The sequence below is a fragment of the Eubalaena glacialis genome, chromosome 12, assembly GCF_028564815.1.
Source record: "Eubalaena glacialis isolate mEubGla1 chromosome 12, mEubGla1.1.hap2.+ XY, whole genome shotgun sequence".
Lineage (NCBI taxonomy): Eukaryota > Metazoa > Chordata > Mammalia > Artiodactyla > Balaenidae > Eubalaena > Eubalaena glacialis.
The window spans coordinates 25682665-25709644 of NC_083727.1; the positions used below are offsets into that span (position 1 = coordinate 25682665).

Below are 26980 nucleotides of genomic sequence, written 5' to 3' on the forward strand. Positions count from 1 at the left end.
TGTGTTTCTTTGAGCAGGGCTAGGCCATCAGACATTTGGGAACTTACAGGGTTCCAGACACTGTGCTCAGCTCTGGACACTGGACACCCACAAATGCTTACTGGTCATCACCTCTGTCCTCATCTTTCTCTCCTACCTTTACTAGGCTGGTGACAAAACATTTTATTAGGCTGTTGATTCCTTAATTATTCTTTAGTATGAGGCTGTCCCTTAGATAGGTAAGTTAGATTTTGAACTTTCCTCAGGCTTCATTGGAATCTCATTTTGTAAAGGGTGTCTCTTCTGGAAATGGCTGAGCATATGCTTACATATTAATTCTTACTTGACTTAGGTAATTCTTAAATGATGTCACTTAAGTGACACCCTTTGACCTAATCTCAGATACAGGCTACAACCTACTATAATTTCCTATGGCCTGAACAAGCAGTGTTGCACTATGTGATAAATTAAAGGTTATGTGACACCGTTAACTTTTTTTCTTATTTTGAATTGTAATTTACTTTTAGCCAAGCATTTCCTTATCAACTATAACCAATAATGTGTATTTTATGGAACTATACAGTAACTGGTACTTTTCTTCTGTATTCATTCCTCCTCTACCAAATATTGTCAGCAAACTAAACTTTAGAAGATGCTGGAGCACATCTTGAGTATGTGTGTGCATGCGTGTATTTGGTGATGAAATTTGGAAGTTTCTTTACTTTTTAGCTATTTTACACAACTGTCATTACTTATGAGGTAAGCTACACCTGTGCTATTTTTGTAGTCATTCCTTTTAACCTGTCAGGATTTCACACTTTTCTTCAAACCATTCATGGCCTCACCTCATTTGGGAAGAGAAATGGGCCTAGCAGTTCCTTGAGAAAATGACACAGGTGCAGTTCCTTGAGAATTTTGTCTGTGTAGGTGAGGCCTGCATGCTTGGTTCTTTTCCTCACAATGCTGGCGTTGAGTGAACTGTTTTCCTGATGGGAGTCTGACCCTCCTTTGCAGCTCACCATCCCCTTCCTATATATGCAGCCACAATTTTAATCTCCTGCTTCTGGCCTTACCAGACGTCTCCACTTGTGTACCAGCCACCTCTACTTCAAGTCCTGTAAGATCCATGGTTACCTCTTTACTGCTGCTGCAGATGAAAATAACCTACCAATTATTAAGTGCTAGTGATGACAGCATCTCCCCAGTTAGTTTTCAGGGTCCCTGGTGTCTTTGTCTTGCAGGGGGTTGAGCCCAGGAATGAGAACAGAGGGTGCTGCTCACTTGGGGCCTTTTGAGGGAACCCTGTCATCATTGTCCCTGTGTTTCAGGGAGACAGCAGAGTGGCTGGGCTGGGAGAAGGGAGTTTAGAAGGCGGAGTCTCTATAACTAATGCCTCCGTCTGTGTTAGCCTGTCTCTATCCACCCACTCCAGTCTGCCATCAGTGACAAGGGTCTAGTGTTTATTTTGTAGAAATACTTCATCCTTCTTTGAAGTTCTTTTCGATGGCGTCATCTTAAAGAAGTATATTATAGAAACAAAAATTCCCTTGATTTAACACATTCATTTTGACCCTGGAGAGCAAGTGTTTCAACAAAAAATTCTGAATGTCTTAAGTGTCTTTTAGGCCATTTGTTTTCTGAATTTCTCCTTATCAAAGTGAGTTTATTACTTAAGACTGTGATAAACGTGATTGTACAGGGACAGCCAAAGTCATCATCATCAGATTGAATTGCTCTTCTCTAAGTAGCCTTTTTACTTGGAGATTTTGATGACTATAAAAATTGTTGAGCTGAATGAAGAGAAAAACATATAAAGCCATCATTATATGCTTTGTTATATTTTCATGTGTTCCAGAAAGCTTAAATTTGTTAAGCTTTTAAAGAAAACACTCTTATGCAACGAGTGAAATTTTAATAGACACAGTATGTGGGAGAAACACAAAAGGCCATTCCCTTAAGCAGATTTGCACATCGAGTGTAGAAGCTTAAATATCGACTTTTCTTAGACATACCCTGCTGTGAAGTGTTCCTTTAATTACCTAAACAAGGTTGTAGGGAAAGGATCAGGTGAATTGGTTCATGAGAGGTACCAGGTCCATGGTACCTTTACCCATCATGCCTCTGGTTGCAGAGTGAGTGGAAATTTTTAAATATTAACTATTTTATAAAAATAACTTTAAGAATGATTTGCAGGGCTTCCCTGGTGGCGCAGTGGTTAAGAATCTGCCTGCCAATGCAGGGGACACGGGTTCAAGCCCTGATCCGGGAAGTTCCCACATGCCACAGAGCAACGAAGGCCGTGTGCCACAACTCCTGAGCCTGCGCTCTAGAGCCCATGAGCCACAACTACTGGAGCCCATGAGCCACAACTACTGAAGCCCGTGCGCCTAGAGCCCGTGCTCCGCAACAAGAGAAGCCACCGCAATGAGAAGCCCATGCGCCTAGAGCCCGTGCTCCGCAACAAGAGAAGCCACCGCAATGAGAAGCCCGCGCACCGCAACGAAGAGTAGCCCCCGCTCACCACTAGAGAAAGCCCGCGCGCAGCAACGAAGACCCGAAGCAGTCAAAAATAAATAAATAAAATAAGTAAATAAATTTAAAAAAAAGAATGATTTGCAGTATAATATAATTTATAAAACTTTGACACACAAAACAGTACTATGTCTTGTTGATGACCTCACTGGTATGTAGAAAAAGTGTGGAAAATATGTTTGGGAATGATACACACCAAATTTAGAATGATGTTACCACTGTGAGACTGGGGACAAGAGGGAAATTTATCTGTACTACTTTTTTTAAAAAAAACTGAAACAAGTATAGCCATACGTTAACTATTAAATCTGTGCTGATTTCTCTCCTTTTCTCTGTCTAAAATAATTCTGCATGAAAATTAAACATTACTTGACTAAAACATTTATAGCCTGTGTTTAGCATACAAATTATGGAAAAACAAATGCCAAAGTAAAAAAATTAAAAATTTGTTAAACTATATCATGCTTGTAATATCCTACGATATATCATCCTAGTCTATTTTGTATTCATTTGGTATTATATCTATACTTTGATATAATGTTTGTGCATTTTTAGTGAAATTATGCGTAAAGATTTGAATTCTGCATATCTATTTGAATCGTAGTGTAATTATGTTGAAACTAGTGATTTTCAAATTGTAACATGCATGAGACTCATTTAAATGTGGACTCCCAGGTTCCTCTCCAGAGGTGTGAACTAAATAGGATCCAGGAATGTGCATTTTTAACAAGTCCTCCTGGCCTCCTAACTCGCCTACCCCAATCCAAGTTGATTCTGATACCGGTATCCTGAGGAACACATTTTGGGAAACACTGGTTTGAACTATCTGTGCTTGTGCAGCCTGCACAACTCCGAGTGCCATTCCTACTTTTTCTTCTAACCCAGGGTCAATAGGCTATGGTCCAGGGACCAAATACAGCCCACCACCTGTTTTTGTAAGTAAAGTTTTATTGAAACCCAGCCACCCTGATTGGTTTACATATTGTCTGGTGCTTTTTTTGCCACAATGGCAGATAGAGTCGTTGGAACAGAGACCGTAGAGCTGACGAAGCCTAAAATATTTTCTCTCTGGCTCTTTACAAAAAACTTTGCTGACCCCTGCGTGTAATCCATCATTTTGTGTGGGAGCATGTCAAAGGTAGTCCAGTAAAGAAACTGGAGTATATATAATAAGAGAGAGTTGACTATGATGATGAAGGGCATATAATTGACCAGTTTAGTTTAACAAGCATTGATTTAGTCCTTACTGTATGCTAGGTACTGTACACGCCTCGGTTTTCCCACTTGGGCAGCTTAGAGTCTTCCGTGGCAAATGCATGATTACAGATGTGATAGGGGAAGGGCAGCATTTCTCTACATGGTGTGCCATGGGAACGTGGCATCTAACGCAGTCTAATCCCTGAGGTCGGGAATGATGTCCTAGGAGTCTCTCACCCTCAGTAACTTGCCCAGCAGGTGCCTGTGGCAGATGAGATTCAGAAATAGGCACTCCCTTCCCCTCACTGGCTCAGGTGAGTGCAGTGTGTTGCCCCGCCCCAATCAAGTTGGCTTGGCCACGTGACTTGCTTTGGCCAATGAATGTTAGCAGCCCTGATGCAGATGAAGCTGGTGCAGTTGAGCTTTGCTCTTCGGTGCCGTTGCCGTGAGAGAGGTGAGCCTGGACTGGCCTGCTGGTCCTAGGAGCGAGGAGAGGCACTACAGGTTATCCCTAGGGTGACCAGCCATCCCAGTGTGCCTGGGACTGCCCCCATTTTAAAATAATTTCCATGTCCTAGGGAATTTCTCAGTCTCGGGCATGCTGGAGCAGAGCCACCCCAAGCCGAGTCTAGCCTGGATTAGCTGGCCTCCAGATGACCCACAGAATCGTGAGAAATCCTACATGATTGTTGTTTTAGGCCACTGAGTTTTGGGGTGCCTTGTTATGCAGCAGTAGTTAAGCAGTATAGCGCCTAATAAACGTTTGCTTATTTCAACTGAGATAGCTCCTGGCAGAAATTTTGAAGGTTGAGTAGAAGTTAAGCAGGTGAAAAAGATGAGAGGTGTTTTGGCAGATGGAGGCACAAAAGGGTCAAGGGCCCAGGGGCCTAGAATATAGCGTGAGCCGGCCCGTGGAGGACAGCTCTGAGGGGAGCGCAGCTGAAAGCAGGGGGCCCCTTTCCCAGGGTATTGTGGTAGCCCAGGGGAGAGGCCCGCGGCTGTGGCTGTCTGCATGGTCGAAGGAAGGGCAGCGTTTGGGAGTAGGAAAGACCTTGGCTCAAATCTCAACTCTGCTACCTAATGACTTGGTGGGGGGTTGTTAGGCAAGTTACTTTATCACCTTTATCCTTGGTATCTGCATCTGTAAAATATGTATGATAATACATATTTCACAGGGTTTTTGTTAGAGGGAAGAAACCAACAGGAAAGTTTGTGATTTCTTCATTCTGACTCTACACTTACCTGTCCAGCTGGCAGCAGATGATGCAGTTAGAATAGTGTGGCTGAAAGCAGGATGGGCATTGCCACTGCTGCTCACTGGTTTCAGAACTTTTCAAGTTTTCTTTCTCCCACCTTTTTTTTTTTAATGTTTGAATTTCTCATTTATTTCTCACACATTTGTCTGGTTCAGTGGAATCATTGCTGGTGTCAGCAATATTTAACACATGTTTAGCATGGAATGGTAGTATATATAATAAAAAGGGAATAGCTGAAATGATAAAATGTCTGTTAAAAAAAAAACAGATATATTCAGTGTGCTCTGTAGAGCCATAGTGAATATAGTTTTAAAGATAGAGCCAAATAGAATAAACATTTTGGAAGGTCACTTAAGATTGACTGAAAAAATTCTTTGTCTTAATCATGTACCAGGAAAAACTTAACGAAAAAAATTTTTCCACTGCCACAGAGCAACTAAATTTACATGGTGGAACCCAGGAGGTCCCAGCCTGTCTGCATGGATTACCAGGTAGGATGTGGGCTGCTTTTCTGATTTTGACTCGTTGTTGATTGCCCCAGGTTCTGGGTGGGATCATTGAATTCCAGAGTTTTGGTGGATGGAAGCAATGTAGATGTCCTTACAAATTAAGAAAAGCATGCCGCCTAGCTGTTAATGACCTTCTTTCTTCTCAAAGTGATGCAGTATAACTCTATGGATAATGGAAATTTATTATTAACCCTTTAATTCAGATTATATATTTTTAACAGTTTACAAATTTTACTTCTGCTTTTTGTAACTTAGTGATAAAGGAATGGAATTTAGTTATAAAGGTCAAATTATCTCTTTGACCTGGAACTTGCTAAGATCAAAAGAAAGAGGGAACACGGGAATGAGTAGACGATTCTGTTGTTCACTCTTGTGACCAGCATTGGTTAGTGCTGGCTGTGTGTTAGGTACCGTAGGGAACATGTAGGAAAAGGATGAGATCCCTGCCTTTGGGGAGCGTTATTGGCTAGTACTGTGCTAAGTCGAAGATGGTCCAGGGCCCTACCTGGGTGCTTTGGGAATTTGGAATTTCATACCCTATTCCAGACTTGAATCAGACTCTGTTTTAATAAGATTTCCTGTGATTTATGTGCAAGACAAGTTTGTGAAGAACTGGTTGAGTAAGTAAGAAAAAATAATAATTACAAGGATCTGGAGAGGTATGAAGTACAAAGGAGATTATGATTAAAAATTTTTTTATTTGGAGTTTTTCAGTTTCAGAGTAGGTTCATCCTTGATCTTCAAAGTGAATGCTCAGTTTTAGGGGAGCTTCTCGTATGAACTTCTCGGATGGGGACATTTTCTTGGTCAAGGTTGGGGCAAAGTTTGCATTCTTGGCAAGCCCCTAACAGTGCACAGTACACAGTACACATCAGTGACAGTATCCATCAGTGACAGCTTCTGACCAGGGACAGGCCTTACCCCCTTGCAGCACGCCACATCCCAGGGGGTTGAGAGCGGTAATGTGCTGCCATATTGCTCCTGTATCAAGTGATCCTGTGGGAACAGTGTCACTAAGCCTTCGTGTCAGAACTGTTCAGGAGTCCTTTTCAGACATGAAGACACTGAAAGGTGGGATTTAGGCTTGTGGTGATACATAAATACAAGTGTTTGCATTTAATCTTTCCAGTTGAGGGAAACACTATTAATTCCATGGAAAGGGACCTATTCTGACTTTCAAAGCTAGAGCTCAACGCAAAGGCAGAGCTTTTTTTTCTTTTAAGTATTGAAGCAGTGGCAGGTAAGGAGAACCCTAAAAATAGACCTCTCTCTGAATAGTTCATTGGCAATGTTTCATCTTCTCTGACTTTCCTCTTGAGTAGATCAGTTGCTTAATTCCGCAGCGGATGGGAGGGGAATGAGGAAGGAGGGTACTGTAGGAGTTAGCTTGCTGTGGCCCTGGGGGCAATATGGGTTTTTTTGTTGTTAGTGATAGATGTCTGGCTCGAACTGTTTACTTCTAGATGTTGAGATAAGCTTTCATTATTCGTGTGTACAAATTACCTCATAGAAAGTTTGCATTTGAATCTACTCTTCAATTATTTACAAGAGGTGACAGCTGGAAAAACTACTGCACCCTGTCCTAGACGCTGACGGTCTCTGTGACTCATGGGGTAATCTGATAGGGTACACACTTCACTGCTTCTACCCGGTCAGGGCTGCTTTAGAACAAGACACAGTTCAGAGTGACTCTCCTTGCTGCGGTGTATGTTTTTTTCACCGTTGTCTCTGTTCATTAAGCCTTCTGTTTTTGCGCCCCATTCCAGCCAAGCCAGCAACCCTACCAACTCTGACCATACAGCACTGTTCTCCGTTGGTTTCTGACATCAGGGTTCTGCCTCTGCTATTCTTCCTTCCAGGTTTGAGGGAGAGGTGTAATAAGGAAGAAGAACCTTTTGTATTCTATTACAAGTTAATCACGAAAGGGATGTTACCTATAAGCTTAAATTATGCATAATGGCCCATCTCTGGGAACCCTGCTTCCCAGGTAATGAGCATTAAGCTAAAATACCTTTGTGTAGCTCACAGGAAATATCCTGACCAGGCCCACCTGTGAATGACTGCAGGGAGGATGAAATTAACACATCCACCCTGGAGGCGGATGGGAATCAGGAAATGTTTGACTTTACTCCCTCCCCTTTTAGTATAAAAGGAGCCTGAATTCTCACTCAGGCAAGATGATTCTTTGGGGCACAAGCCCACCATCTTTTCTGTTTGGTTGCCGGCTTCCCAAATAAAGTCGCTATCCTTTGCCCCAGCAACTTATCTCTCGATTATTGGCCTGTTGTGTGGCTAGCAGTATGAGCTTAGACTCTGTAACAGAGGGTCAGGGCAGAAAAGGTACACATGGAAATGAAAAGTTATAATGCTCCTTTGTGGCCCTTGAGGCCAAAAAACTGATGGCACTTGAAATTAGTTCCTACTCTTGGCTGGCATTTTACACAGATGGCAAGGGCAGCAATTACATGCCTGACTGAGTTGAGAGATTTGTCTAATCCTATATCCTGTCATGTTTAACAATTTTTATTAAATCAAAAACTTCTATTTGAGCTTAACTCATCTTTAAGGATGTCGGTATGTATCGAAACATGAAATATTGTGTCTTTTGGCAAGGACTTTCCAAACGTATTCAATCTATCCCTTTGACTCTTGGTGGAAATATAAATAAATCTTTACAAATGAATGGGTATTTGACTCAGGAATTCTCAAAGAAGATGATTCTAGAACTTCCCTTAGTAATATATTCTGGTGCATCCCAGTTTTTATAGTTAACTTTTCTTTAATGTATTACTTAAATCTTTCCTGAAATAATACAGAGTAATTTCTTGTCTTTTTGTCAGTAACGTTGGGTAAATTCCTCACCACCCTCAAGTGCTAAGAACTTAATATAAAAGAGGCAATAAATCATAAACCAACCCGGTTTCGGTCCACCTGGGGGTCGTTATCTAGAGGCTGCTCCTCCAGCCATTTCAATCCCTGGACTTCCATCTCACAAGTGAAAGGACAAGGGTGCTGGCCAGGAGGCAACTGTAACAAAGCCCTTCCTTCCACTAAAGCTATGCATTTCATTCCGTGAGTGCTCATGACTCCCATGAAGCATATAATTTAAGCAAGATTATTTATCTGATTTCCTGTTGCCTGAAGCGCAGCAGGGGCAAAATGGTAGGAAGGGAGCAGTTATTGGCACGTATGATGACAACAGAAGTTTCACTTTGACAGCCTGACAGTGAGGGGGGAGATGGGAAAGCACTGCACAGTAAGGAGTGTGGATCAAATCTGTTCAGCATGTCTGTTTAAAAGGTCTGGGAAGAGTGTATTCTACTGTAGATTTTCTTGTGAAAAAATGGTTAAATTATGATGTTTTATTACATTGAAGATTATAGTGGAATCTAATATTTGAAGAAACAGGTTATAGTCTGAAAGTAGGGATTTTCCACTGTGGGGTTATTATGAAGATTAGCAATAGTATATGTGACGTGCGTGGCACAAAGTAGCCATGACCCTGATGCTGCAGGCAGGGGTAGATTTGTATGGCCCTAGGGTTGATAGTCCAGATACTTAAAGTGTGTGGTTCATCATAGTTGTTGCATAAATATAGGTTGAATGAATGTAATAGCTTTTTAAGCAGTTCACTTATGTTTTTCTAAGCTAATTGGAGTACATATCTAACACAGATAGTTAAAATACAAATATTTCCTACAAAGCTGATTTAAGTCATTATATTTTACCTTGGCCATAGGGGAACTCTGGTCCAGTTGTAAAAGTAGTTAAGTTATTTGACCTTCTTTTACATAAGTGAAGATATTAATAATCAAAGCTCAATATAACAGAAACAGAATAGCTAATAAATGGAGAATTGGTTATATGCAAACATATCCATCGGTCTTGTGAATGATGGGAAATCCATTAAGTTTCTTTGAAGTCCAGCATAAGTGCGTATTTACTTTGAGGAAGAGTCATGAGTGTAGTCCTTGAATGGACCAATTTTGCTTCTTGATTGCTTGGCAGTGAATATTCCTCTAGCCCCTCCCATCAGCTCTTTCCCAGATGTGTGTAGGAGGTACCAGAGGAAAACACACCAGTTACTAATAACATCAATTCATCTATGCTATTGCATGTGTATGTGTGCACACTCCAAGGAAGCTGGTCTGGGGACAATGTTCAAAAGCACTTCCTGAATATAAAGAACAGCATGAGGTTTATTTCAGGGCTTAGATATTTCTAAATTAAAACTGTAACTGCAGGATGTAGACATCAGTGGGGATACCACTGTGTTCCTTGTTTGGGGTCCATGGATCCTTAAAGAATGCATACTTGGATGTCAGGGGGTCCCATGAACATCTGAAATGGTAAGCAGCATTTGGGATGTTTTGTATTTTCTGGCACGAGGGTCTTTTTTTTTTTCTAAGTTTAATTTTATATTTTGAGTTTCTCAAAGTCTTTGACTCAGAAAGAATATTGGATATTTGAACTTTGATGTTAGCCATTGATGCTATATGTAATTATATCATTTTTGCCCTTATAATAGTGATCAAATCACATACGTTCTCTGGACCTGAATTTCTCCATCAGTAAATTGAGGGGTTTAAACTACGTGATTTCTTGAGGACACTTTGAGCTTTTATACTGAGTCCATGTTTTTGCTACCTGGACTGTTCTGCACCTTTGCCCTTTAGTCCTAGTACCTGTTCTCTGTCGTGGTTTCCATGGTAATATGAGCTGTCCATCCAAGGAACACTTGGCAGCTGCTCTGTGTTTTTCTTCTATAAATGTTCCAGTCCTGGTAGGCGTGTAGAGCCTTTTTCTTACAATCTCAGTGAATTGCAGTAGGTGTGTGATGCAAAATCCTGCTTTTATTATTTTTAATCAAAGTTTATTTTCTATTGTAATTTTTTAGCTTTAATATATTTGCTATTACAGGAGAGTGAGTACAGGAGAGTGAGATGGACCCAGTTCTCTACTTCCCCTTACTCTGAATGACTTTGGGGAGAGGATACTGACCCAAGTCTCTATGATGAAAAGTTGCAGAAGTTCTTTATACCCCTAGGACCATGGAATTATGTTGGCCTTGGGTGAAATGATGCACCCAAATGCATTCCAACATGTGGCTCTAGATATTTTGCATGCCCTGATTAAGGGTTTACAAAGGGCTAGAGCCTACAGCTAAAAGCTACTAGCATAGCTCTCAGATTATGGTTCTCTGTGATAGGATGATCATTCAAAGCCAGAGAGGAATGACCCCCAGGGGCTGCCGGTGGGGAGGCAGAAGTGGCTCATCAGCCCCCGACTCTGGCTGCTGGTGGAAGACGGGAGAGGCAATGACAGGTGCAAGAACGGCTGCATTTCACCTTCGCTGAAAGCTGGGAGTGACATAGTAGCTGGGTCAGTTTTATTCCCTTTGGAAGTACATTTCCTTAGATGATGACGTTCCTAAATCCACTTAGGAATGCTGGATGTGTATATAACTACATAATCTTTGAAAGTTCCTTCTCAAAATCCCACTTCCAGAAGTGTGGTCTGATGATAATTAATTAAGTTTTGGCTTTAAAAAAAAAAAGTGTCCAGAAGTGTGTATGCGTTTCTGTAGCTTTGCCGGAGTTAAGAAGTTTGAGCTGCCTCTGAAGTATTGACTGCAGGGAGGCGGGGTTTTTTGTCTCCAATGAGGTGGCTTCAGTGTTGGGAAAGCCTATCGCCTTTCATAGTAGCGCTTACTCTGTAATCCAAGCAATAGCCACACAGCCCGTTTTATTGTTTGTGGAGTCCTGTGGCTCCTGAGTGCTTCACAGACAGGAAAGAGGGCAAGTGGGTGGTTTACAATTCTGTGCTGAGCTGGGGCAAGTGAGCTGAACTCTTTGATTTCTCCCAAGTCACCTGTGTGGGTGAACTTTAAACTAGGCGCCTGGGTTGATGCTGAATCTTTCTCTCCAGCCTGAGGAGTTCCTTCTGTCTGCAGCAGACGGCTGGCTTTCTGCCCTTGTGGGGAAAGATGCCTGGGAGAGGAGTAGGATTACAGTATGGGATGCTAGGTACACACCAAAGAGTCGGAGTGCCTTGGTCCTGTTCTTCACCAAGTCCTGACAAGCGTTCCTGAAATGAACACCCTGCTTCATTTTTAAAATTATACTTTTAGTTATTTTTATTTTCATATTTTCTGGGGGCGAGGTGGGGACTGTGGATAGTCCTGATCTAGAGAGACCGGGTACCACAATGTGGCTAGGGTAAAAAAAAAAATTTTTTTTTGTTTCCTAATCTCTCATTTTTCTTTTCTTTATAACTGGGTGACATAGAAGCAATCTTTCTGCAGAATGCCCTGCCTGACTCTCAGTATTGTCTGAACAAGTAGGAAGGAGCAGTTTCATTGAAAGGACCTGGAACGATTTTTAAAAACGAGCTTTTTGTTGGCTGGACTGTCCTTTGTCTATAGTTGATTTTGATGTGAAAGAAGATGAAAAAGGAAGGCTCTTCAGGTTCCTTCAGACTCAAGTCAAACCCAGGTTCCCTCTCACGTGCTGTGAGTTGGATAAATTTCTCCTCCTTGTCCAGGCAGACAAAGAGGCTGTTTCGCAGTGATGGAGAGCTCTCTGTTTGTGGGCAGCAGGTGGAAGCGGATGATGAAAACTGGACCTACAGAATCCAGCCCAGAAAAGGTGACTTGACTTTTTTTTATTTAAACGTTTTTAGGAATTTGCTATCTAGAATTCTTTGTCTCTGTCACTGATTTCTGTTCACGATTTTTGGCCCCGTTAGGAGTTTTTGTGTGTTTTTGTATTGGAATTCAGTGTCACTCATTTGTTTGCATGTCTAAAATAGAAATGCTCCTTCAATTAGATTCAACCTGAGATTGTGTCCTTCTAAGAAGGATAAAATAGCTGTTATGTGTCCTCAGCACTGCCCCCCCCAGTCAGATCCGCACGCTCATGTGACTTGTGCAAAGTTTAATGGTAAACTACATCCTGGGAGGAATCGTCTGCTCTTCACAACAATTGAAAGTTAGGACATGGAGCTCTTTTCTGAAACAGTGCGCTGAGAAAACTTTGGGAATCGTGGATAAACTTTTTGCATATTTCTTTAAGAAGACTGATGAATTACACGAACACTTGAATTAAACAGGTGTTGGGGTGACATCGAGGAAATGAACACACGAAGTGCTGGCCCTTGATATCCTGGCCAGAAGGAGTTTTTGGATTTCTTTCAAGTTCCTTTTCAGACCATTGCTGGTCTCTGTTCTCAGGTTTAGCATGTTTTGTCTTCTTCAAGGTGAAGAAAAATATCAGTCCTGGCAGAAAAGAGGGGAATATTTCAATGTTTCTTAAACACACCCCTGTTTTATATTTAGAATTTCTGAGGTCTTCCTTTTAGAATGTTTACTGGAGAGACTGAATTGTTAGGCTCTAAAATGGTTTCTCCATTCAGAGCTGTGTCACAGCCCAGTGGGGGAGCACTGTTTAAGGTTTACAAAGGAACCTCGTCCAGACATTCCGCATGCTTGTATTTTCCCTGTTTATCACATTCTTCCCGTGCCAAGAGAAGCCTCACTAAAACCTTTCAGGGACCTGTCCTCCCCCTTCTTTTGGGAAATAAAACTGCTGAAACGTGAGAGAACTGAGTTAAATATGTGCTTATGGGGACAGTAATTATATTCCACGGACTGAGAATTAAACGCACCCTTCTTCATGGATAATGTGGGTTAAGCCATTTGCTCTTGTCTGTTAAACTGTGGCACAAGAGGGCCTAGTTAATGCTCTTTGAAGATGTCAGTTGTTTATTATGTCAAGAAGGGGGTCCACAGTGGTCTGCTGATACTGAGCCGAAATACACGGGTTTTTAGTTCAGATGCTGTATAATTGCCAGGCGTAGAAAAGCCATTTGTGCTTTCTGGCTGGAGTTGTGTAGTTTAGTAAGTCCACGAACTTTACTTTTCTAAATCAGGAATAAGCTGCGGTTTTGGTAAATGGGTGGGTTGTAATGTTCAAAGGGTGGATACAGTAGTGCTGTGGTCGCGAGAGGGTGTAGTTTTAATTCCTTTGGCTTTTGCCAGAGGTTGCTTTTTTATGACTTGTTTTGTTTTAAATCAACCGCTGTCAAGTTTCTGTTAAAGATTGTGTACATGTGAGCACGCGGCTTTAGGATTTCCGTCATCGATGCGCCATCTAAATTAACGCTAAAGGGAAAGAGGCTGTGAATTTGCATGGATTAGTTTTAGTTGGGAAATGAAGCAAATACTGTACACTTGACTTGTGAAAAATAAAGAAGTCATTGTAAAGACCAGGGGCGATTTGTAGAGGGAGGACTTGTTTATGTAACAATACAAAAGATTGTGCCCTTTATCCCTTACAGTAATAGGGGATACAGTAGCCTCATGAAGATAAATGGTGGCATAATACAGTGTGTAAATTTATATGGTGCTTAGAAATAGTTGGACATGAATAATATTATCACTTTTGACATGTGCAGTTAGGGGAAAGTCCTTAAAAAGCTGCCTATAGATCAGAATTCGTGGTCTTAGATTCTTTTTTCATATTTGACTTGCAAAAGAAAATTGGCTCCCAACTTTGACATGTTGCCTCAGGGGCATTATAACAGTTGATCTTTATTCCACAAAATTCTTTCCTTTGGAGAAATACAGAGTGACATTTGTTTACGCTTACAGATCAAAAGAGGGAAAATCTTTCAGAAAAGTTATGCAGGATTGGAGTTTTGTTTCTTTTTTTTTTTTTTTTTTTTGGAGCATCAAATAAGCTAAATGTCTAACAAGGATTATCAGTCAGTGCTAAGAATGCCCAATGGCCATATTAGGATTTGTTTGCAAATAAATATGCATCGAAGACATATTGGTCTGATGGGGATTGTGTAGCATCTTTCTTTTATATCTGTCTGCCTAGACCACAGGCATCCAAATCCACTTTCCTTTCAGCCTGCTCCCTAACCCCCGACCTTATATTCACATTTTTTGATATACACAGGTTTCTAAAAGCCTGCTCTCCCTTCTTCTCCCATGCATACATATACTGCCATCAAGCAGTGACAGCCAGAAGTAGGGCAGTGTAGCTTAACAAGTCAGCCTTGCGTCAGTGGTCCTGTCCGTGTTCTTCCCTCTACCCGCCCCACCCCCCAAGGGATCTCTGTCTGATGAGGTGTCTGGTGAGGTGTCCGGTTCTACAGGCTTTCTCCCTCCCATCCAGCAGCTGCTGCAAGGCCAGAGTGCTTGCCCTGCTCCCTGCCTACACCTCCAGGTCGCATTGCTTTGCACAATTAGACCACTGAATCCCTACTATCAGTGTAGGTAGTATGTTTAATAAGATGCACGTTCATTTTATAAAACAGTTCTTTCAAGTTTTGTTTTAGAAGTTCTTTTCATAGTGAATCTCCATGCTAGATTGCTTATCAGTAACATCAGAATAAAGTGTTTGAGTGGTTACCTTTATGGATATCTATCAGTATATAGACCCATAGCTTTACAATCCAGTGTTACCGTTTATACTCGAGAAGCTAAGGATAAAATTCCTGAGCCTAAAAAGTAACTAGAAGATACGTATTTATGTGTCCAAAGCAATCACAAGTAAGGACCTGTGTGCTTTCTCTTGTTCTAGCACATGGCAAGTTTCAAAACTCTCTTGCATTGACATTTGTACTCTGGAAGGTAAAAATGAATTGAGTAACAGCAGTGACCCGTCCTTATATTCTTCGTGTGATGTGACCCACTCTAACAGTAGATGATGTTTCGACTTAATTAGCCATAAAAATCAAGGGTGTGAATCACTGTCCTTTTGAATGTTATATTTAGTGAGTCATGAGCTGTTTTACTAGATGCCTGTGTAGTCAAAAAGAAGAAGTCAGTTGTAGATGAGACCATATGTTGCTTTTCACGTGGAGTTGTGAGAGTATTTAGGAGGAATTCTCATTGAGTACCACGTGTGGGATACAGAGAAATGTAGCGCACAGGCCCTGAAGTCATGGAGTTCATACTTCAGTGGAGAAGCAGATAAGGCATTTAAGGGAGAATTAAAGAGAAAATGCAGGATAATTGTGAAAAAGTGTAAAGTGAGTGGCTTAGATGAGAAGGTACTTTATCTGGAGCATTTCCATGTTTTGCATGGTCTTCTGGCTGTGCATTGATTTCAGCAATATTTAATGAGCTCCTGCTTTGTTTCCAGCACTGTGGAAGGTTCTCAAGGGAAACTAATGACCAGTAGTATTTATTCTGTGCTTCCCCTATCTTGCTTACTTACTCTTCTCTTGTCAATTAAAACCAAAAGAGGAGGAATAATAATGGTGTATCCTCTCATTGAGCAGAGCATGTTTTGTTGGAGCCCCAGTTCCGTGTTCAGCTGGGCAGAGGCATGATTGATGATCCTGGTATTGGCAGGTCAAGAGACTGGGTAATTGACATGCCAGGCTGCAATTTAAAAAATGCTTTCATTCTGTTCTTCTGGACATTGCCATATGTACTAACAGCATTACAAAATTTGAATCATTTGGATTTCCGTTCCCTCCCTTTCCAGGAATGACAAAAATGACCAGAGAATGACCTTACTAGATATCAAGGGTAATGAATAATCCATACACTAGATAATCAATTGTGTGGAGTTGGCTGTATTTAAAATAATTTCATCCCAGTGTCCTCCCTAATAAAATAGTTGCAGAAAACAGAATCCTTGTGCATAATTAGATTAGCAGTGACTTCAGATATTACAGTGGAGGAAAATGGCATGGCAGACCAAAAGCAGCAAGGTCAAGATCCTGTTTCTATGTAAATACCTGTAATTTATTTTTGATCATAAAATCCTTAACAGTATAAGATTTAAGAACATTTCCTTCATGGCATTAAAAAAACCTGAAAAATATTAGCAGATATTGTCAAAGCCGAACCCCAAATTTGATAGTAAAATTAAACAAGTAATATTTATCCTGAGGGTCACTATGTACGTTGGAAAAATAGCTCAATGGAGTTTATCTTGGTGTCTTAATAAAAAGAGAGAAGAAGAATATTCTCAGTGCAGGAATGTAATGTTTTCTTTCTTTCTACTGAAGCTGAGATTCTGTGAGAGAGACAGTGAGTGCCACTTAATATTTTATCTGGTTCATCGAGACTGCCCTTTATTAACCTTTGATTGTTTTTTCTTTTGAAGTTGGGAATCTCTGTTGTCTCGCTGCCTTGCTTTATTGAAAAAATGATCCTGTTTGTTATTAAATGGATGAAGTTCTATTGAAATGATATTTTAACTAATACCCTTCTTTTATTTACTTGTTTTTAAAAGTTTGTGGGTTTGTTTTGAGACTTAGATACTTATTTAGATTACTGGAAGTATCGTAGAGTAATGAAGGAAGTTACTTATTGTCAGAGCTTGGGTTTGGAAGTGAGTAACCTGTGTTCTTTTTCTTTCTTTTTTAAAATTCAATTAATTTACAAATTAACGTATAGTTAATATAGCCTGTGTTCTTTTCCATGGAAATGTCTTTACTGGGTTTTGAAAACTTTTTGGAAATTGTTCTTTTCAAACAGTTATTTTAAAAATAATTTAAAAAGACACTGCACATTAATTAGGGTTAATTTTTATGTCTCTTACAATTCATATTATATTTATATAATTATGTATCAATATTATAGTCATAGAAAGTGTTATATTTTCATGTAATTTCAGGGGTTTGGGGTTTATCTATCATTTTCTATCCAATTGAATGATGTGTGTGTGTGTGTTTTGTTTTTACCACAGTATTTCCTATCAAATACTTCAGGTAGCTCCAATCTTATGAGTTTTACCTCAAGGCCTGTTGTGTCTGCACCCATTTGTCCATCCTTACTGTGGTCCAGGCCCTCATCAGCTCTTCCCTGGCCTTCTGAATGGTCTTCTCCTCTTGTTCTCTTCACTCTTCCCGCCTTTGAGCTATTCTTGGGTCTACACTGTAAACAGAGTGATCTTCCTAAACTACAAATACCATAGTCCCCCCTTATCCACGGGTCCACTTCCTACGGTTTCAGTTACCCGTGGTCAACTGTAATCCGAAAATATTAAAGGAAAATTCCAGGAATAATTCGTAAGTTTTAAATTGCACGTCATTCTGAATAGCATGATGAAAGCTACCAACATCCTGCCCTGTCCTGCCAGAGACGTGAATCATCCTTTTGCTCAGGGTATCCCACCCGTTAGTCACTTAATAGCCGTCTCATCTTGGTTATCGGATCGACTGGTGTGGTATCGTGGTATCGCAGTGCTTGTGTTCTAGTCACCCTCGTTATACTTAATAACAGCCCCAAAGTGCAAGAATAATGATGTTGATAATTCAGATGAGCCAAAGAGAAGCCATAAAGTGCGTCCTTTAAGTGAAAAGGTGAACTTCTCAACGTAGGGATAGAAAAAAAAAATCATATGCTGAGGTTGCTAAGATCTACGGTAAGAAGGAATCTTCTGTCTGTGAAATTATGAGGAAGGAAAAGGAAATTCGTGCGAGTTTTGCTGTTGCACCTCAAACTGCAAAAGTTACAGCCACAGTGTGTGATAAGTGCTTAGTTAAGATGGAAAAGACATTAAATTTGTACAATAAGATATTCTGAAAGAGAGAGACCATATCCACATAACTTTTTTTTACAGTATATTGTCATAACTGTTCTATTTTATTATTGGTTATTGCTGCTAATCTCTTATTGTGCCTGATTTATAAATTAAACTTTATCATAGGTATGTATAGGAAAAAACAGCGTACATAGGATTCGGTACTATCCTCGGTTTCAGACACGCACTGGGGGTCTTGGAACGTATCCCTCGTGGATAAAGGAGGACTACTGTCTAATGGGGTCATTCTTCTGTGGCTCCCAGTGTGCATGGAATGAAGTCCCTATCATTTAACATAGCAGGAGATCCTTCTCCATCTGACGCCTCCCTGTCCCCTCTCCCTTTTAACTCCAGAAATAGCAAACAGACCCACAGCTCTTTCACAGCTCCAGAACTTTCATCTCCCATTCCCTGAGTCAGGATGCTCCAGTCTCCTCCTCTGCCTGTTAACTTCCTGCTTTAAAACTGTGAAGTCCTCCCTGATTCCCAAAGGGTAGAGCTGATTTCTGCCTTCTCTGTGTTATTCCTGACCTCCTGCATACCTTTGTAATTGCGTCTGTCACACACCGGGTTGTACTTATTTGTTTACTCGTCTGTGCCTTGAGCTAGACTGTGAATTCTTTTAGGACAGAGACCAAGTCTTCCTTATCTTTTTTATCCCCAAGGCTAAGTACCCAACAAAGGGATGCTGACTGGGTGAACGTAACCCACCTGGGACACTGTTACTAGTGCTGTTTGCCCAGGCCCACGTGCCAAACAGTACTCTCTGAATTTGCTTAGAGCATGGTGGGTTATAGGTAGCACTGCATGCTTACTTTGTCGATTATACTGATGAATATAATCTTACAAGTGCTCCTGACTCCGGACTTTTCTGAGCGTAACAAAAGAGAGGGTGCAGTTTGTGGGAACATAAATTTGGTGGCAGTCTGCCGTTTCCTGTTGCTCCACGCAAACAGTGCACGTATGAAACACTTTGTACAAGCGTTTGGTCCTGGCTGTTTTGACCATGAGTAAAGTTGACTTAGTGAACAGGGATGAGGTGTGGATTGGGCGATGCCATGCTTGATAAGGAGAGGCAGCTCAGCGCTATCACAATCTTTTCTTAACCGGTTTTCCTGCTTTCACTCTTGTTCTCCCTCACCCCAAGCCAGGCAGTCTTAACACAGCAGCCTCAGCAACCCTGTAAAACATCAAACATAGGTCGAGCCGTGTAACTTCACTGCTTAAAACCCTTCTCAGACAGTTTAATAACGTCTTTACAATGTTCTCTGAGGCCCTATGTGATGGGCCTCCCTCACCCCATTGCTTCCCCAGCTTCATCACCTGTGCTTTCCCTTCACCCTCCACTAAGTCAGACCAGGCTCCTTGCTGCTGTGAGAACACGCCGTGCAGCTTGACCTTGCCCTCCGCTTAGAATCCCAGCCGCGCACACAATTCTCTCTCTCCCTCTCTCACTTTTGCCAGGTCTTCGCTCAAAAATCATAAGGGACCTTATTTAAAATTGCCACATCTTCAGAGAGTTGGCACATGTGTGGTCTCCCCATTTCCCACGCCATCCTGTGGAACAGTATGATTGGCTCAGTACCACTGGTCCCACCGTAAGACTAGGCTCCAAGGGAAGCATCTTGCCCTCTGCAGCTGTATTCCTTTCCTTTGGTGCTCTGCCTTGTGGATGATGAGGATATAGTCTAAGCGAGGACACCAGAGTCTGAACTTGGGTGCACCTGCTCTGGGGTTGCTTAATGCCAGCAGCCCTACACAGAGCTGCCTATAGGAAGTTGATCTTTTCATGAAGCCAAGCTTTAAGTATTTACTGATGTGAATAATTTTCCTATTCCAAGGTAATGTTTGTCACTACTTATCAGCAAATAGAAAGGCATGCGTGATCTAAGCAGTCTTTGCTGCCGTCACTTGATGATAGACTTAGCACTTATGTTTTCAAATAAACATATATGTTCTCCCAGACCTACAGTAGTGTAAGCCATGACTCCATCTGGCTTCTGCTGACATCTCTTATCACATGGTCGTATCAATGTTAGTGTCCCCCATTGAACTCTGAAACCCTAAGGGAAGATAATTTGCCTTTTTTGCCTTTGTGCTACCTGGACATTTTACAGTGCTTAGAACAGAATATATTAGATGGTCAATAAATATTTATCAGACTAAGAAAATACAAAATGTTTCCTTATAAAACAAATATCTAACAGAAAGAAATGAAGGGAAACAAAGATTTAAAAAGCATATACACAAGTAGCTTGAGACCTTAATAAAGTTCCAAGTGGATTTCCACCTGCAAAAAATAATAATAATAATAATAATAAAATTGCCACATCTTCATCCTGACCCTTCTATCCATATCTCTGTTTTACTCTGAAGCGCTTTCCACCATCTAATATACTATATACTTTTCGTATTTATTTTCAGTACTGCCTGTCTCCTCAAACTAGAATTTAACCTCTAAGACAGGAGTGATTTTTTTGGGTTTGTTTTGACAACCAGTGTTTCCCCAGGCCTGGCCCATAGTAAGTGTTCAGTAAATTTTCATTGGAAGAGAATGAATGATGCAAAGACCACTAGATCAGGAAATCTGGATGTTTTGCTTCTGTCACTCGCTAATTGTGTGACCTGAAACAAATCACATGATCTGTTTAAGCTCTAGTTTTCATTTCTGTAAAATAGGATAATACCTATTCATCATACATATGGGTAGCAGGTACAGCTTGTTTATTGAACAGATGAGTATGTGTTTTATAGATACTGTATCAGCCTACAGACTGAATCTGGTTGTATTTAATGGTACTGCCCCTGGGTTGGCAATCCCTTCACTATCAATAGTTGAGTCAAAAGATGTCTTTATCCTAGTATAGAATATATATATACTAATCTCAGAATTTTCAGTATAGAAGTAATTGCTTTTAGACTACTTGTGTAACCTAGGCAACCCAAATGGAAGCTATCACTTCTTGTACATAATTTTCAAGTAATTTATACCTCAGTTTTTATGTCAAATCCTGAAATGATTAAAATACTAAATTGAAAGTCGTGTCTAAATCAGTCAAGCCCCCGCCCCCCTTAAGTATTAACAATAGCTAACATTTAATGGGTGCTTGCCATGGCTCGACACTCTTAATGACACAGTACATGAATGAACTCATTTAATAAATACTGTCTGGATACCATAATTAGTCAATAAAAATAATAGTTGGTTTGATAAGGAAGGATTAGATCATTAGGGAGAACTGAAAACTGGGCAGAGAAACTTATATGTGGTGAGACAGGGAACCAAGCATAATTCTTCAGAAAGAGAAATGGCATTGAAAGCACTTAGGGCATTTTGGGGTCTTTGACTCGTTAGCTTCTGTTTTCAGGGCAAATGCTCTGCTTTGAGACTATTTGGGTATGTGCTTATTTGAAGCTCTTTTAAGTCTAGCCTGTGTCTCATCCAGTGTCTTGTACTTTACAGATAGTGAGTAAATACTAGTTGTGTGAACACATGATAAGCAGTGCTGAAGGAAATTGCTCTGGTTTTGGCGTGCAGAATGGATTGGAGCGTTTGGAACTAGAATCCTGCCATATAGGGGCTGTAGAGGTTGAAAAGAGGCAAAAGTGCTGGTCAAAGCGATTATGTAGGCACGTGAGGAAAGCAGTTACAGAACCACAGATTTCCATGTTAGGCCCTCTTTGTTAAGGTAGGTCATAGGTTTTAATAATTACTTGTTAGTGTAGCAACAGTATCTGTGATTTTCAAAGGTATAGTTATACTTTTCTAGCTTTATGAAATGTGGGTAGTTACACCTTGTATTTCTAATCTTCCTAATTAAAGGTGATATTTATGGTGATCACTGTGATGATAAACGTGATTGGAAAACTTACATGTAATCAATGTACACATTGTTCCTAGACACAGATGTGTGTGGTGTGAGGCTGGGGGAGCCAGAAGCTGGTTGCAGTGATGTCTCTGCGGTCTGCCCCGCTTCAGCCTTTACTGAACTTCTCTGTACCATCCAATGCAGCATTGCAAGGTGTTCTCTGTCATTTATAGCTGACATTTGATGACCGACTAGTCACCAGAGACATTAGATCAACAGCTATTTATTTAGTTCTTGCTAGAACCCATCACTATGCTGGGTGCATCACATTTTGGCCATTTATACATGTACAGTACATGGTGAGCGCTTGCCTAGGAAGCAGGTGTCTGAGACCATCTCCCTAGGGGCATTTGTTAGCTGGAGTTCTCAGTTAGTTCCCTCCCTCAATACCACCCTTTACTTAGACTTATTCCCAGGATCTGGGTGTGGGTTGTGGATTCTTGTGTTTTGAGAGCTACTATTGCCTTGTAGACTTGATATAAAGCAACACCTTGAGAAAGCCACTTGGAAGAGTGAGCCTCTCCTAGATTCAACGTGAAAATGGCTTGGCTTGTGAGTGACCTTGAGTGACCTGACACACAGCCTTCCCTAGAGCAGGCGCTCATTAAGGCTGGTGCAATGAAGAGTGACTCTATCCTGCCATTTTCATGCCCTCCTATTTTCAGAAAACGCTGTGTTGGGGGCAGTAATGAATAGAAGATAATGAAAGAAGGTGGCAATAGATAGGAGGGAAGAAGGGAGGATAAAGATATAAGGAGAGAAGAGGTAATGAGTCTCCATATGTCTCTATTCTGCCTTCTTTTTGCCAACACTTTTCTGATCCCATCTTCTAAATCAATAAAATAATACTAGTCTACTGGGACTCTGACATGTTTCTGCATATGCCCCTTGCAGGACTAATTGTGCGCTTGTAGTAGTTAAGGTTTGTTTGCTTTTAAGGCATAGCTTAATAAAGTTTCTGTACATGGTTGAAAGAAGTGTGGAGTAAGGATAAAGGCTAATCTGTTCACTGGTTAATATAATTTCAGTGGTGCAAGTGAATTGTCAGATTAGAGTTTAATGTATATTTATCTTTCTCTAAGGGAAGCCCAGTTATAAGTAAAAGCCACAAGCAGTTGAGATTTCAGTAAACTGTATCACTTGATTTTTGGGGTTTTTTTAGTAAACTTTAAAAAGAGAAAGTGAGAATAAATATATTTTATTGTTGTTACAATTCCTTTGCCTCTATTCCTGAAGGTTCTCTTTCACTTTGTAACTAGAAACACCTCAGCTAGAGTAGAAGCTGGGTATCTGGTGTTTCCGGATTACATTTTGAGATAAACCAGAATTCCTACCTGGACACAGGTGTGTATTGCTTCAGTCTTGAGTGGCTGGGGATTCTTTTGCAAAGAATACAGAAGTCAGTTTGAGTTTACCCTGGTGGGCGGTTGTTGGATTGGTTGCTCTGGTCATCTTGACTGGTGGTTATTTATTTACATACTTTTTTTTCACCAATGGAAAGTACATGGAGTGCTTTGACTTCCTGGAAAAAGAACTTTGATTTTCACCTTAAAGTAATTTTATTGCAGAGTTAATCAACACACTGTATTCCAACTATAAAAAGATCATGTAAGTCCTTTTTTTCCTTGCTAGCTTTCCACGTCCAATTCTTTGTCCTTAGGTATGAATGTCTGAATGTTGTTCTGTTCTAAGGACCCCGGTTCTGTTTGATTTGTAAGCAGTTTTTGAGACAGCTTGTTGCATTTGGGATGTTCTTGTGTGCTTTAGGAAGCTGGAGAGTTTGGGATTGCTCTCCTTCAGTGTTCCTTTGGATCATCAGACCTTGGTTACTTCCCACACACTGGGGTATGCGTTAGTTTGTCCCTTGGATCTGTGTGCTCCTGTCATTGTAACTAGGGGAGAGTTATGTAACTGAGTTTAGAAATCCAAAAGGTTATGTTTCAATTCCAACTAATAAAGGTCTGAACAAAAACACAATTGCTAAAGTTTCCTCTAGTTTCTGAGAAAGTTAAGCTAAGTTTCTCTCCAATAAATGTTTGTTTGGAATGGGAGAAAGAACCTTCTGTAGTAGATCTATGATGTGAATGTTGAGTTTTTCAGTGCCCAAGAAGTTTAATTATAGTTGTTTAAGTCAGTGACTTTCAAAAGTTTTGCCTGTGTCCAGAGTAACAAGTACACGTTACTTTTGTTCCTAGTCTATACAACACATATAAACACACACATACATTCATATACATATATACACACATTTGCATCTATATAAAATGAAACAAAAGCTTTGTGAAACTACTTACCTTTATTGCGTGGCTATATGTGATACCCTCTCTTTTCTCTTCTGTTGTATTTTATTAGACAGAAGACGTCAGTCCCGACCTACTAAATTGATTTTTATCACTACCTATTAGGTCACAGCCTTTGACTGGCAAAATAATGCTTTCAGAGACTTCACTTCTGGTGGTAGGGTTTTATTATGCTGTGTTCCAGAGAGCTCCCTCACAAACTGTGATGGAGTTTCTGCAGCTAGTCCGTCATCGTATTACTGTTGTAGGAAGGCCTCGAACACCAGAAGTATCTTGAGATGGAATGCAGATTAGTGGTGCATCTCAGAAAAACCACCTGGTCTGAGAACTGAGCAACGCTATTGAGCACCTGAGCATTCACTCACCATAGTAAGTCCTCTTCTAGGTTTCCCTCTGTGCCCCCCAGCCCAGGGCCATGCTGGTGGATAAGGGGAAATGCTTGAAAACTCGCAGGCAGGACTGAGCGATTTCCAGCATGGACCTTGCTGCCTGCTGGAGCACAGCTGTGCAGAGCCTGCTAATGCACTCCGTGCGTTACTTGCACCTGCTCACCGGCCCAAGGGAAAACTCATGAATAGCAATGTCTGACGAATATCTGCCCTAATCTGGAGATTTCTCTGTCATTATGCTTACTGGCCTGTTGTCCATCCCCCATAGAGGAAAATTAGTTGAGAAGTTCAGTCCATTTAACTTTACTTTCAAATTGTTGGGCTCTACCCTGTATGTATCAGAGATCCTACGTCTGAACTGGAAGAAAAGCTGCATTTTCTTTGAAACAAAGTTATTGTAAAAAAAACTGACGACTGGGGGCTTCCCTGGTGGCGCAGTGGTTGGGAATCTGCCTGCCAATGCAAGGGGACACGGGTTCGAGCCCTGGTCTGGGAAGATCCCACATGCCGCAGAGCAGCTGGGCCCGTGAGCCACAACTACTGAGCCTGCGCGTCTGGAGCCTGTGATCCGCAGCAAGAGAGGCCGCGATAGTGAGAGGCCCACGCACCGCGATGAAGAGTGGCCCCCGCTTGCCACAAGTGAGAGAAAGCCCTCGCACAGAAACGAAGACCCAACACAGCCATAAATAAAATAAATAAATAAAAAAAAATTAAAAAAAAAAACTGACGACTGATAAGAGATGCTTTTCCAAATTGTGTTCATATGGACTACATGTTAGCTTATATAAAACCTTAGAGGAAGATGTCTTTTATTATTTGTATTTCTGTATAACAGAAGCTTGCTTCATTCATAGTTCGGAATTCTAAAACAATTAAAAGAATGTTAATGAACGTCTTTCTAAAATTTGCTCTGCAGATAGAGCTGTTTGCAGGTCATAGTTTACCCAGTACTCACTCTGTACGGTCTCATTTCATTGTTCTGACAGTCGTGTGAGATGGGCAGGACGGTGCCGGTGGCGTTTACCTAACCCTTTTGTGCTGAGAAAGCTGTCCCTGAGAGATTAAGTGACTTGCCTGAAGCCTTAGAGATAATAATGGAATAGTTGGGTTTGAATTCACTTCTTATGACTTAGTCCCTCCCTCTCTGCATGACACTGTGTAGTATCTCTGCTCAATCCTCAGGACAATCCAAGCTTGTTTGGATGCTGTGGTGTCACTGTGAATAGTCATTGAACCTTGTAAGTACCTGGTGACACCCTGGTGGTTATTGAGGTTTGTAAGGATCTTTACTTTGGCATGAGGTGGGTCTCCACTGCCTGCTTCTTAGTCCACTTTTGCTCTAAGGCTGTGAGCTTTCTCTTTTCACCCACATAGTCGTGCCTGCCTCTTGTCCCCACCACTGTCTGCTCTGGGGTTTCTAATATGTTACCTTGTGTGGAGGGTCTGGACAATCCAGTTTATTACAACAGTAATGACCGGAGGATCATAATAAGATCTGAAACCACAGTCCTGTGAGTATTGCTATCTGGTAGCACAAGTATGGCTATCTTGTGTCTTGGCCATATTTTGAGTGGTTGAGTGGTTGAGTTTTTCAGAAAAGTGATCTCTTAATAAGTGGGATGTTCTGTAATATGTAAATATGTTTTTTCCATGTTTATCTTCTTCTGTTGGGTTTTTTTTTTTTTTTTTACTACAGTTAAATAAAGCACATGTTTGCATTAAGTTATAGAGTTGTGACTATGTTTGGGCATCCCAGTTCTTTTTGTAAATGTTAAATTTTAAACACATCTATAAAATCACTCTGAGTTTCCAAGTAGGATTACTGCATTGTTGCACTTAAGCAAGCATTGCTTTTCAGCTTTGGTCTCATCATTAACCACTTTCTCTAATGATGTGTTGAGTTCTCACTCACCTCTCTTCTCTGCATCTGATAGCTGGACACCAAATATATTTTTTTGTTTTTCATGTGGTTGAAATGGCCTCTCCATATCTTCACTTTCATATCTGCTTCTAAAAAAGTCAAAAGATGGTGACAATAAGACATGTTTCTATTATCTGAAATCAGTTCTACTCCACTAAACTTTTTTGGCCAAACACTTAAGTGACGTTTGATCCTCCTGAACACAAATGGGAGTTATATAAAATGTGACTGAAAAAGCTGATTTGTCTCTGCTTTTTCTGTGAATTTCTTAATAAACCACTAGAACACCAGTACTTGGAACTAATATGACCTTTTAATAGTCTCTGTTGAAATAGTCCTCATTTTGCAGCCTAGCCCTCATTTTGGCTCACAGCAGTTGCTCAGTGAATGCTTTGATTTATACATAGGAGAGCTGCAAAAATGCTCGGGTGCAATTTGAATACATTGAAAATAGAGATGTAGAAAATACTTTTTTTC

At 40.8% G+C, this 26980-nt stretch overlaps 1 protein-coding gene across 2 annotated transcripts in view; it reads left to right on the top strand.

Annotated features, from left to right (window-relative positions):
* NHSL1 (NHS like 1) overlaps positions 1 to 26980 on the top strand; it is a 233096-nt gene that overhangs the window by 95545 nt on the left and 110571 nt on the right. Inside the window, exon 1 of one of the 2 annotated variants that reach the window (XM_061207470.1) lies at positions 11919 to 12120. The exons of the other annotated variant lie outside the window; for it this stretch is intronic. Within the exon in view, the coding sequence (XP_061063453.1) occupies positions 11919 to 12120 (202 nt within the window). Of the gene's footprint in view, positions 1 to 11918; positions 12121 to 26980 lie in introns of those variants that run through there. 2 annotated transcript variants of the gene reach the window in all.